This window comes from Oryzias melastigma, linkage group LG16, assembly GCF_002922805.2.
Source record: "Oryzias melastigma strain HK-1 linkage group LG16, ASM292280v2, whole genome shotgun sequence".
In the NCBI taxonomy this organism is placed as follows: Eukaryota; Metazoa; Chordata; class Actinopteri; order Beloniformes; family Adrianichthyidae; genus Oryzias; species Oryzias melastigma.
Genome location: NC_050527.1, coordinates 5,628,511 through 5,640,659, shown reverse-complemented (window position 1 = coordinate 5,640,659; position 12,149 = coordinate 5,628,511). Strand labels below are relative to the sequence as shown.

Sequence of the window (12,149 nt, the reverse complement as noted above, 5' to 3'; positions counted from 1 at the left end):
ATAGTCAGTTTTAGTTAGCTTAGTCACTCAACAGTTAACGTAACAAACCATAAACAAACCACTGACGAAACATACGAAATAATTATAACCTGACACAAACTATCCAGAAAATTCGAACAAATGAAAAACGTTCTTAAGAGGCTGTAGTTAATTGACAAACTGTCAGTTTCAGTGTGCAACCGGAACAGACCATAGAATATTTATGCGGAGTTTCCGGACTCTGCTTCTAAAATGTAGCTTGTTTTTATAACATTTCTTATTCCTTAAATCCCTACCCTCCTGCTCGACCTTCCGTCAGGTCGAGTTTGGTCCGGTGTGCGGTGAATTCGTTGTAAATGAGGCCCGGAAAAACAGCGAATCCACTGCCAGACGGCCATTCTTCCAGCACAGTGACTACGGAAGCCTACAACGACCAAACATTTCGAAAGCGAAAGAGGTCCAAAATTGATGACAGAAAAAAAGAACTGTTGTATTTAAGAGAATCTTTATTTAGAAAAACTCATTTTGAAAAGATACAATGTGACTACAATACAAAACAATGCAAAGCATAAAACTAGAATATGTAAGTAGGCCAAAAAATAAATTAATTAAATGCAGGATATTTCGGGGAAAATCAGCATTTTATAAGGATCTGCAGCTTATACAGAAAAAATAGTTCAACTCAGCAGCATTTCCCTGAGGCCTTGATGTTTTTCTGGTCTGACATTTAGATCTTTCTCCTGTTTATAAAAGTATTTTACGGCAGCTGAGTACAGAGAGATTGTGACAGCTGGACGAGGGCGAGATGTGGGTAGGTGATCAGCCCTGACACTGCTCATATCTGAAAGTAGAGCACAAAGACAAACTCGATCAAAAATCTTCAGTCCCTCAGTCGTTTTTATTCCCTCTGAATACAAACACTGAAAGCCCACGCAACAACAACACACCGGAGAAGGAGCGCTGCCTGTCAGTGCACTGCCTGATATTAAGCTACAGTGTCAGAGTGATGTTCAAGCCGGGGAGATTAGTGAGTGTGAGGAGAATGAGAGGGGCAGATAAGTGACAGTGCAGCCACATACACACTCAGCTCAACATACAAAAGCATGCACAGGTGATGCAAGACTTTCTGCTTACCGCTCCAGTTCCTTATAGACATCATCTTCTCCTCTTGGCTTCAAATCCTGGTACAAAGAATTAGAGTATTGAAGGAAGTAGAAGATGTGTAGGGCAGTGAAGGAATAGATGAAAAAAAGTCAGATTTATATCCCTCCAGTGTGTAATGAGATTGATTTGTTAATACCACTAATGTAAGGCTGACTGCTGATATGCAGCGGGTTTATCTTAGACAGGGCTGATAGATTGGGGAGAAAGGATTGCGACTGTGAAGGAAGATGTATCTGCTGACAGCTTAGGGAAGGTGCAAGAGACATAATGAGACTTTGTATGCACCACTAGATGTGTGCATTAAAGTGCCTAACAGAGACATATATGCACGATGTCTGTGTGTGCAGGGGATGACACAATAACTCACCATATAGACTGAGCCCTGGGGAGGAGCCTGTTGGGAAGCAAGGAGAGCGAAGAAAACACTTTTAATGAACAACAATTGAGAGAAAGTCAGGAGGAAGTTGAAAGGAGACAAACAGATTCAGAGGAGAGAAACATAAAAGTGTATTGTGTAAGTCAGAGGAGACAAACAGGGTTGAGGAAAAGTAAAAGTTTCAAAAAGGAAAAAGGACAAAAAGGAGCAAAATTCATCACTTTTAATTGCTGAGCATCTTTTAATTCATCACCTGTCTTATATCTGCAGGATTCTCATAGACGTTCTCTGCTTCACCCGAATGGACAGACAGAGACTGTTCAATACCTGAATATAAAGAGATGGAGCCTCATAGATGAATGCACACACTTATCTGTATAGGGAGGAAGGAGGTGGGGGCAGATTTATTTCAACAACCCCAGAGGATGTCATGGCCCACATCACTCAGCGACAGCCGACAGGGACCGAAGATGGACGGAACATGGAAAGCTGTCAAAAAAGAAATCGCCGGAAGACTCACCGCGATCAGAAATGTGTTTCTGTCTCCATAGCAACACACCGACAGCTGCAGCAACCAGGGGCACAAGGAGTAATAAAGCAGACAGAGAAGGAAGAGGGGAGGGGGTGGTGACACTCACACTCTCTACAAAAGAGGAAAAAAAGAAAAAAAAGTGGGTGAGGACAAAAGCATGAATGTTTCCAAGAACAGTGCTAATTTAAAATGCATCGAATGATGAGACTGTGAGCTTCATCGGCATGAAGGCTGCCAGGGAACTCAAAGGTGTGCGCTCACAAATGTGCTCCTCTTTTCAGGTCAAGAGTGGATAAATTTGTTCTCTGAGCAAACCCGTCAAACTGTGTTTTGGGGGCATTTTGCCATTACAGCTTTTTCAATATGTTACATGCATTTGCATCATACAGCTGTCAGTCATAAACAATGGGTGCAAGAAAAGAAGAAGGGAAGGAAATCCGAGCAGATTGAGCAGCCAGTGGCAACGTTTAGCACATTTGGTGAAGCTGGACCATGAAGCCTGTCAAACTTGGGAGAAGAGTTGGGAAAGTGGCTACACAATATTTATATGTAATTTTTTTCTATACATGAATCCCATCTTTTTGACAAGTTTAAACTGTCAACTCAAAGAATAAAAGTGAACAATATAGCAGCACAAACATTACATAAGGGCACCATTAGAGCTCACTGTTGAGCCATCCAAATTTGGAGGAAAAGCACGCATGTGTGATCAAAGTTGTTGACACATAGGAGATGACACTCAGTCACACAGCGACTTGGGAATCAGAAGGGAGGTACCTCAACGCCTGCAGAAGGCTATCAGATCTTATTTGAAGTACACAAATAAAACAACTTCTGACTTAAAAGCAGCTTGTTACATGATTATTATGAAGATATGCTTTTTAATTTCACCTAAACATGGTGCTATGCCTTTAAGAGAGCCTCAAAATTGTCAATCATTATGTGCTGTGTAAGGTATAATTGATTGCCACGTATGTGTGGAGGTTGCTAATGAAATATGGTGGTGAGATCTGACCCTGGGACCGCCTGCACTGTTCTCCGGTCCAGCTGAAAGCATGGATTATGTTGAAAGAGCTCAGTGAATACTTTCAGTTTTGACTGTCATATCATTTTTTTTCCCCACTCCTCCTCCCTCCTGACGATTGGCACTTCCTCCTCACCTCCTCTATTTTATCTCACATAAGTTTCAGGGGTAATTTATATTTTTGCGCTTGTCGACCGTGGTGGATAAGAAGCAGACCAAAGAAGTCCTTTAATGTTTGCAGAGGATAGGCAAACTGACAATAGCCTATGATTGCAGAAAATTTCTGATACTTGAAGTATTTTTTTGTGCTGCCGAGCACAATGATTGCCTCTATTTTGCAGTCTTTGTACCGCATCGTTGATAAAAGAAATTCTATTATGCAGTGTTGTTTTAACTTCTGTAACACTGTGTTCTGCTTTGAGATTTGGTTTACGGTGGATTAGATAACCAGAAACGATAAAAATGATTTATGTTTTTGTTTGGTTTTATAAAACCCCATTTCAATACTGCTTTCTACAAATCCTGTCAAAAGTTCTCCTGTCTCAGCACACCTTCCAAAAAAATGTATAAACCTTTACCTGTCTACATTGTTCATTATTAACTGTTTTTTGTGCCATTCTGCATATTTGCATTGTTTTTGCAGCCTGGAAACTTTTCAGAAGTGCTATGTAGGTCATCCAGAACTCACATTATTTGAACTTCCTACTCTGCTCAGTATAAATTTTCCATGACATGCTGTAAAAATTCAACACTTGTCTCTCACAATACACAAATATATTTGACCTGGTCCAATATCTTGAACAGGATATCATTTTCCTGCCTCTCGTCCAGCTGTAATCCTCTCCATCCTTGTGTTTTTTTCCCCCTCATCTGTGCATTATTCTTAAAAGTGCTACCATCAGTGGGCATTATAATAAGCTCTGGACCCCTCAGCTGAAGTGATGTATTGCAGTATAGAGTGTGAACTCATCTCTTCTTAGAGATCCATTCAACTGTCACATCCTGCTGTGCTCCTCCACAGCCGCAAATATAATAAGCTTGACTAATGCAGTATTTCTGTGGGGACATGTCCTGAGGTCCTTTCTTTTCATATTTTAGATACTAGCCTGGAAAAAATGGCCAAAAATCCTTTGTATTCTTATATTTTATGGGAAGACAAGTATGTGCATCTAGGGACTTGAATGGAAAAATTGGCATATATGTGGGAAGATTTCTAGTGAAGGATATAACTTTAACCTCCTGCTACACAGAAGTTGCAGCCCATGACCTCCTGAGTTACATTTGAAAAAATATACCATATGGGGTCTGTCAAGGGAATTCTCCTTTTTAAACCGCTATATTTCTGGCAGATGAACTGACCTGAGGTTGGTCTTAATCCACCATGGAATGCTTCGTGGAGCACATATCCGAGAATTATCCACATTCATGGTTCATTATGCTCACCAAGTTGACAGGAAGTCTGCCAGAATTTCTTTGCAAATAATGTGATACCCTTGATCTGAAGAAGAAAAAAAGGCAACATTTGCAGTGCAACTGCTCCCACCTTTCAGGGGCAGCGAGACAGTCTGCACCGCCCGGATGACCTGTCCGTTTTTTAGCTGCAGGCTGCAGGTGTAGTTCCCTGCCGTGTCGGGGGTGATGGGTAAAGGCAGGACAGCGCTGATGCTCCCGGGATTGCTGCTCGACATCTCCAGCCGACGACTCTCATTATGGTGTGTCCACTCGGCACTGTGGACCTGGGACAGCTCGGAGTAAAGGCACAGCAGCTCCACCTTTGAGGTATAATATCTGGTTTTAGCTGAAGGAGAGAAGGAGGAGAGGTGAAGTGAGTTAAAGGGTAGTGTGTGAATACAGAAAAGGGCAAGAACAGATAGAGAGCGATGAAGGAAAGGGTAAGTGATATGAAAAACAAAGAACAATTCACAGAAGGGTCAAAATAATATATATTCATTAAAGTGATTTGCTACTAATGCATCGGATGACTGTGACTGATGCTCGGTGTCTCATCAAACTGTAATGAGAATCCATCTGGGTGTAATCAAGCTCAGCAGAACTCCAGCATGCACACACCAGCGTAAAAAAACACACACATTTCAGTGCTGATTGGTGTGATCAACGTGGGCCACCCACAGCCTTGGCGTGGGGGCAGCAGGTATAATCAAACATAATGATACTCATAATGAGATGAGGTAAAAATATATGCATCACATGGTTTGGGAGCGTGTTGGAGTGCGTGTAAAGGGATGCAGACGTGTGAACCCGGGTGACAGTGACAGATCGAGCGGTCATTTCTGGGCAGCTGTGATAGATGCCAGTAGGACTGTGATTAGTAAAACCTTCCAAGGCCACCGCGACAGGTCCTGTATGTCTGTGTGTGTTTGTGTGGGGTTGTGCAAATGGGTGCCTCGTCGTGAGGAGGGTGAAAACTCCCTGAGGCACACTCATAAAAATCAACAAGTGTTCAATTTTTCCCTCTTTTTAATTTATGAACCAAGTAAATGTTCTCATTCAGGAGCCATTGTATTAATTTAATAAAATGGCTTTTTACTGATGGCAGAGGGAAATTTCTTCTTCATTTACTGTGCTCTGTCAGAGTGCTGAACAATGGACTGTAGCTGATCTAATGTCTCACCAAGGACAGTTCAGCGGGGCAAATGATTGCCAGAATATCACCAGTTATAGGAGCCTCAAAACAATGCCTCACATGTAGGCTTTCCTGTTGTTTCTTTACATTTTTTAAATAAGACGATCCTTCAAACTGTTTTTTTTGGTATAAATATGGTTTCCTCAAAAGCAAATTTAAAAAAAGAATCAATTCTGCTAACATAAACACGTCTGAAGGTTAAAAAGAGCACAGTTATTTAATGCCGTGTTATTCTGATTTAACTGAAGAAGAAAAAAATTCCAGCTATGTGCTTGAGAACTCCAATAAATTATCTTCAAGGAGTCACAGCGAGGTGGCAGGTAACCTCCAAAGATACTGCGCAGAATGAGGCCAGTTTCAGTGGGACGTGTGAGAATGATTTACACTGCAGCTTCTGCTCTGTTGAACTCATCTAAACTTCCTCTTCGTTGGGTTATGTCTTGATTTAATGAAACTGTCTCGCGCTAAACTAGTTCAGGTTAAGCTAGAAAAAATTCTACTCAGAATTTGGCTTGTCAATCATATTTTTGAGATGGATTGTGATTTAGGTTTCTTTTATTTGCATCATTACATTCCCCGCTGGATTTTTTCCACTGCGAAACCACACAGGTAAAATATTACAGAATCAACAGTCATCTTACAATCTTTTTCCTGCCATATAACAAACTTTTGGCAACTTGCCCGGGCTGACTTTAGTGTGAAAACATGAAGGTCAAAGCAAGCACACTGTGTTTTTACAGTCAAAAAACCCTCTTCAGCACAGAAACTTTCTATTTTTGAATTTATTACAGCTCAGTTCTGTCAGATTTAGGAATAATAGTGGGTCTGACTTGCTCGGATTACAAACATATTTTAAAGTGATGCAAGCATGCGTCATCACTCTTTCCAATCCATTTGTGGGACAATAAAAACTGCACTGCTGCGAAGCTTGTTTGGAGGTAGAACACGATTCCACCTGAAATGCCTCAATGGTTGTTGTTCTGAAGGTCAGGACGCCTTTAAGGTGTTTTGTGAGGGTACGTCAAATTACATTTTGTAAAAGATTTATTGTGGTCATGGAGTGGACTTCAATCCTGCAATGCAAAAATGATGCAAATTAGTTAATGATGATCGATGACAGAGATTAAACGAGGCTCCTTGATTTTTTAAAGAAAGTGAAAATCGAAGTTAATGTATAATCTGTTTTCTGAAAGTCCAATAAAAATCATATTTTTGCTGTTTTTTTATATGTTTTCTCATGATGGAAGACATATAAAGAAAATTTAGATTAAAATGATATTTCTGATCATTGTGAATCCGGAGCTGCAAAAATATGCTATTGCTCTATGCCCTGCTCCATTCTGATATATGCACTAGTAGGCAACTAATCTATGTATGTTTTCATTTTCCTTGTCTGAGCTGGCATCTGACTCAAAACTGTTCAGCTGAACAGCTCCGATATTAATTTCCATTTTTGCTGCACTGGAGCTATAGGCTAGTGGACAGTATGCAAACAGATGGATGGTGGGAAATGGGGCGGGCTTACTCTGCACCAACTAAGAAGCTACTAAAAACTATATAGTGCGGGACTATAGTGCCCTGGATTTTAAAAGAAATTTGGACACCCTGGTCACTACTTTTCTTTTGTTTTTCTAAACCTCACAGATTTTACGAATGAAAAATGTGTTCAACAGGACGTCTATTTATGAATCCACTGATGATTAAAACAGGGACGTTTAGTTAAAAATTATATTTAAACATGTTTTTTCTGCAAAAATAGTTCGACTGCAATATATTGTGGTCTATATTTGCTAATGTAGGGAACATCGATGCACGCTAGTTTTTCGCAGACTTCTAGTGCACTTTTGGAATGGTAAATTCGGAGAGGACTACAAAATGGTGAACTATATAGTGCACTTTATGAATGAATGAATTAAATTGTTTATTTCAAGGTAATAATACATGAAATAACACATCACATCATAAATCACATCGCTTGGAGGGGAGTGGAAGGAAGCTCATTTTTTATAATCCGACCCCGGCATATAGTGAGCAGGGGAGGAATTCAGACAGATTTCCTAATGAACTCCTGCCGCACTGCAGAAACTATGTCCTAGAAATCAACATTTTTTATATTTTTTAAAAAATGCCATATTTATATTTATTAAACCACTAGTAATTCTTTTAAGGAATATCAAAAGAGTGTGACTTTAACTCTTTTGACCCTAGTGACACCCCTTATTTCACTTAAAAACAGTAGAAACAATAGAGCCAATTCCTTCTCAGAGTGTACCTTTCAGCACGCTGAGTGTTGTCCACTGGCTGAAGATATTATCGTTGAGAGAAACTTCGCAGGCATAGAGGCCGCCATCTTTTAAGTCAGGGGTGAGCAGGAAGGAGAAGATCCCCGCCTTGGCATCAAAGGGTGGACCGGCCAGCCGGAGACGTTTGCTCTGTTCTGTTCGGAGGGTGGAATCCCTCCAGCGGTCATACTCGTATGCAACCTTCATGTCCTTCTTCTTGGCATCTGCGGGTAGTCGGTGCAGCACAACCAAGTCCCCGTTGACTTCAGGACACTTCAGGAGGTAGGGTTTGTGAGCCTCAGCACCAGTGAAGATCATTGAGCCTGCAGGCAAATATGAACTAACATGTAAAGAGTTTTTTAAAAGGTTATTTATGGCTGTGATTCTTTTTTTACTCTCAGTTCTAACTGATAGACAAGCTGTTGACACTCCCATTTGTATGCTACTTTTGCTTGTTACTTTGGAGTTACTCACCGTGTGTTACATTAGTGAATTTAGCCACTTTGTCAGCTGCAGAAAGAGAGGCAGCAAAAGAAAAGAAGGGAAGCAAAAAGCACATAATGAATAATACATAAACATATCAACTTTAATATTCACAGGAGGACAAGCTCAGTTTTAGTGTAGATCTACAGTATGCTTTTGACTCTCAAAACTGCTTTATAGAAGTAAATACTTTGAGAAACTGTAGCTACACTTGTCCTGAATAAATAATGCCACTGCTGGAGTCTCTGCCTTTGATGCCCACTCACATCATCAATAAAAAAGGCAACAACAAATGTTTTCTGCTGCTAAATGCTTCTGCACATCTTCTGCTTCGATAAGGCTCACCGTCAACCGTAACTTCCACCTGTGCGGCAAACGCACGAGAGCTGTTTTTCTGGGAGTAGACCGAGCAGACATAGGTCCCACGGTCCCTGGTTCGGATCTGCGGCAGCTTGGCCACCACGACTGTGTTCTTCTTCTCGCTCTTCATGAGTGCCCCACTCGGGGCCGTCCAAGTGATTTTGGTGACGGCGTCATCAGGAGTTACTTTGGCAATCAGCCGCAGGGTGCTGTGATGAGGGAGGGGCGGAGCAGGGAAGATGGTTACTAGAAACAGAGACAAGAAGGGAAGCAAGCATTTAAATGAAAATTAGACTTAGAAGATTCATTCTGATGGAACAACTTTTACTGAATTTTTTACGTTAAATAATTTTTAAAAAATCAGGAATTTTCTCCCAATTCCATTCATTTGTTTGTTGTTGCATATCTGTGTTTTTTGTGTCTACACTGAAAAAAGCAAAACATGGATCAATTAACAAAAAATGCTGTCATTTGTTACATTCAAACTTTTTTAGTTTTCAATAAATTAAAAATTTTGGGTTGATGGTTTACTCAACTCAAAAGTTGAATTTGATTTAAAAAAAATTAAATGTTACAAATTACAGAGCTTTTCTTAATTAATCACTTTTTATAGTGTATGTCTGCTTAACCTGTTCTTATTTTTTAAAAACCTTTTTAAGCTTCACACAAATTTTTCTTTATACATTTAGAGCTTAGTTTCACCACACACAGCCATAAAAAAACACATTTTTTTTATGTTTTGCTCAAAATATGAACATTTGCTGCTTTTACAATGTATCAGTGATTATATTTGTCCAACTCCACTTTTATGTTTTCTCAATACTATTCTCAAATAGAGTTATTTTTCACTTTGTTACAATCCACACGCTCCTCGTGCTCTTTGTTAAACCAGGAGAAACACATCTGAAAACACAATTCACAGAGAAAAAAAAAAGATAAACAAGCCATTAAAGTAGCCACAGCGGGAACTTCCAGCTTATTTTTATATAAATTCTCTTTAAAGAAGACAAATCAAATGCACAGCAAAAGAATCAGCTCCAATTTAGGTGATATTTTACAAATAAAATGCTTGAAAACAACAATGTAGAGGTGAATAAAATGAAAAAATTAATGTTCATCTACTCCTTTCCTTGAAATATGTGTGCGTGATGTGTGGTAGATGGTGTTTCAGAGGTAGACAATAATCAAAAAATTAAACTTTTGTGCTTAAAAGTTTCTTTTAACTTCATTTATTGTGAGTTGATTAGAATTCACAAAAAATTCCACAATAATAAATAACTATGAGATGTTTTACACATTTTCAATAGTTTGTCAAATTGTAGAAATTACCTCTGAGTATTGCTAGTAGATGCATCCTCTCCTTCAGCTTCCTCCCTCTTTGCTTTATGAGACACGTATAGAGACCGCTGTCCTCCACTGTGGGTACCAGAAACAGCGAAAACACTCCGCTGTCTTTGAAGTTCCTGTCAAGCAATCGCATGGATGCCTTCGAAGAGGCACCGGAGAAATTGTTCCTCTCCGTGGCGGTGAGGAGCAGCTTCCATTCATCCGTGCCGAGTGATTTCACCATCCAGTTAATTGATATGTCACCTTTTACTGTTGTATCAGTGCAGCCCAGGGTGGTAGGCATGTTCTCCGCAGCTACCACAACATCCTTCAAGCCTGAGAAAGAGATGCAAAAAAAATGCATTTGGTATCACAAAACATGAATTATTGATGCTTTTTGTGGAAACATTGTACAAAAGTTCAACAGCACAGCTACAAAATGAAAATTAGTGAAATAGAATTTGCTTGACACAATGTTTAGTTGTTTTTCTCCTCTCTACGTGGCCTTTGAACTGAAATAAGACACATTTGTGCTTAGCAAAAGGACAGTTTGTTTCCGAGAAGCCGACCTCTAAAGCCCTCTGTTTCCTTTTAAGTGGATTTAAGATTTAAGCACACTTGAGGACTTCTGTGTTTTTGTTGTTCTCTTCTGATGGATTTCCCATTGTGAAACCTGCTTAAAGATACACCGTCTACATCAAACTAAAAACTACCAAACTGTGAAACAAAAAGAACTCAAAAAAGTCATGCTGTGCGTAAGACTCTCCTGGAGATGATGCAACATGACTAAACACTGCAACTAGGACAAACACTGTTTATGCGTAACTCATTATTTTCATGCTAAGTGTACACAGGATAAAAGTTTTTTATGTAAGAGAACTATTTTGCAGGAAAACATACCTGTGATTCCAATTTGACAGGAGCACACTGTGAGAGAAGAGGCAAGAATAAAGGTGAGGAAAGCAGACTCCATGACACATTTAGGAGACAGAAGAAACCCTCTGCACCTGGAGACGCCAAGACTTTGTCTGAATCCTGCTGTAACACTTGTGTCCCTGACTGGCATATCAACAAGTTCTATTTACAGCTTTGACTACAACAGGATGTGTGGAAGCTCATACTGGCATAATCAAGAGGAAAAGACTGTCATTATTCCAATCATGTGTGTGTGTGAGAGACTGATAAACTACAGTTGGAGGGAGAAGTTTACACGTATTCTTTATGGAAATGAGAAGGGAGGAATATATTTGGACACGTTCGAGCTTTCAAATCGATGGAGAAGTGCGTCAAAAGTTTTGACTGATGGTGTATTCTCCAAACAACTGAAGAGGACATTGAAAATGAAAGTTTTAGATTTTTTATGTTCATCATTGCTTTGATGGAACACAAAACCACCAGTCTGTAGATGTTATTAAGCAGATGAAAAGTAAAAGTTGTCCTAAAGTACATAAATCTTGTCGAATTAACTAAAAATTTCTATCTGCATCTTTAGAACCAAAATAGGCCCAGAGCATAATGCTACCACTGCCGTGCTTAACAACACATTTTATTGGGAATCCCACAGAGAATATGGTAAAATATGATTTTGTGCTAAATTTCAATAAGGAAAGTCTGAAAAATGTTGATTTATATATTTAGTAGGGTCAGTTATAAAAATATAGAGCAGGGCTCCCATGCCCATATCATAAAACTTTTAGCTAGAGCTTATTTGCAGCATTTGTCCCTAGAGAGGCTTTTCATACAGTAAAAGAATGGCGATAAGATTAAAATAAAATGGCTAATTAAAACGTTACATGAAAGTGTTTATTACACGGAGACTTCTCATAGAGATAAAAAAACACCTAAACATTCCTACCTTAAACATGTGTGCATGTGTGTTGGCACAGCCAGTTGTTTTTAAAAAAAAGACTAAACCCGGTTACTTTTTCAAATCAGCAGAGAGAGAGTTCTAGAGTCCTGTTCCCTTCACAGAGAGAGAA

General features: G+C 39.5%; 2 protein-coding genes and 1 long non-coding RNA gene across 4 annotated transcripts in view; 1 reads left to right on the top strand and 2 right to left on the bottom strand.

Moving 5' to 3' along the window:
- Window positions 1–433, bottom strand: part of abhd16a (abhydrolase domain containing 16A, phospholipase) — an 8,963-nt gene extending 8,530 nt beyond the window's left edge. The window contains exon 1 of the mRNA XM_024267810.1: window positions 276–433. Coding sequence (XP_024123578.1) covers window positions 276–377 — 102 coding nt within the window. The 5' untranslated portion in view covers window positions 378–433. The remainder of the gene's footprint in view (window positions 1–275) is intronic.
- Window positions 434–470: 37 nt separating this feature from the next.
- g6fl (g6f-like) lies at window positions 471–11,451 on the bottom strand. Of its 2 annotated transcripts, XM_024267812.2 has the most exons (11): window positions 11,071–11,448; window positions 10,174–10,506; window positions 8,830–9,090; window positions 8,476–8,511; window positions 7,992–8,324; window positions 4,619–4,873; window positions 2,040–2,162; window positions 1,773–1,846; window positions 1,511–1,537; window positions 1,114–1,160; window positions 471–820 (listed from the first exon to the last, which is right to left on the bottom strand). In XM_024267812.2, the coding sequence occupies exons 1-11, from the start codon at window positions 11,234–11,236 to the stop codon at window positions 799–801; spliced, it is 1,677 nt and encodes a 558-aa protein (XP_024123580.1). In that variant the 5' UTR covers window positions 11,237–11,448; the 3' UTR covers window positions 471–798. The 2 variants fall into 2 exon arrangements, 1 of the variants encoding a protein (XP_024123580.1); XR_002918779.2 differs by lacking the exons at window positions 471–820; window positions 1,114–1,160 and having other exon boundaries at window positions 1,514–1,537; window positions 1,937–2,162; window positions 11,071–11,451.
- On the top strand, window positions 1,496–2,316 carry LOC118599868. The gene is made up of 2 exons (XR_004949402.1): window positions 1,496–1,657; window positions 1,790–2,316. It is a non-coding gene; the product is annotated as an uncharacterized LOC118599868 (long non-coding RNA).
- Window positions 11,452–12,149: the final 698 nt, after the last annotated feature.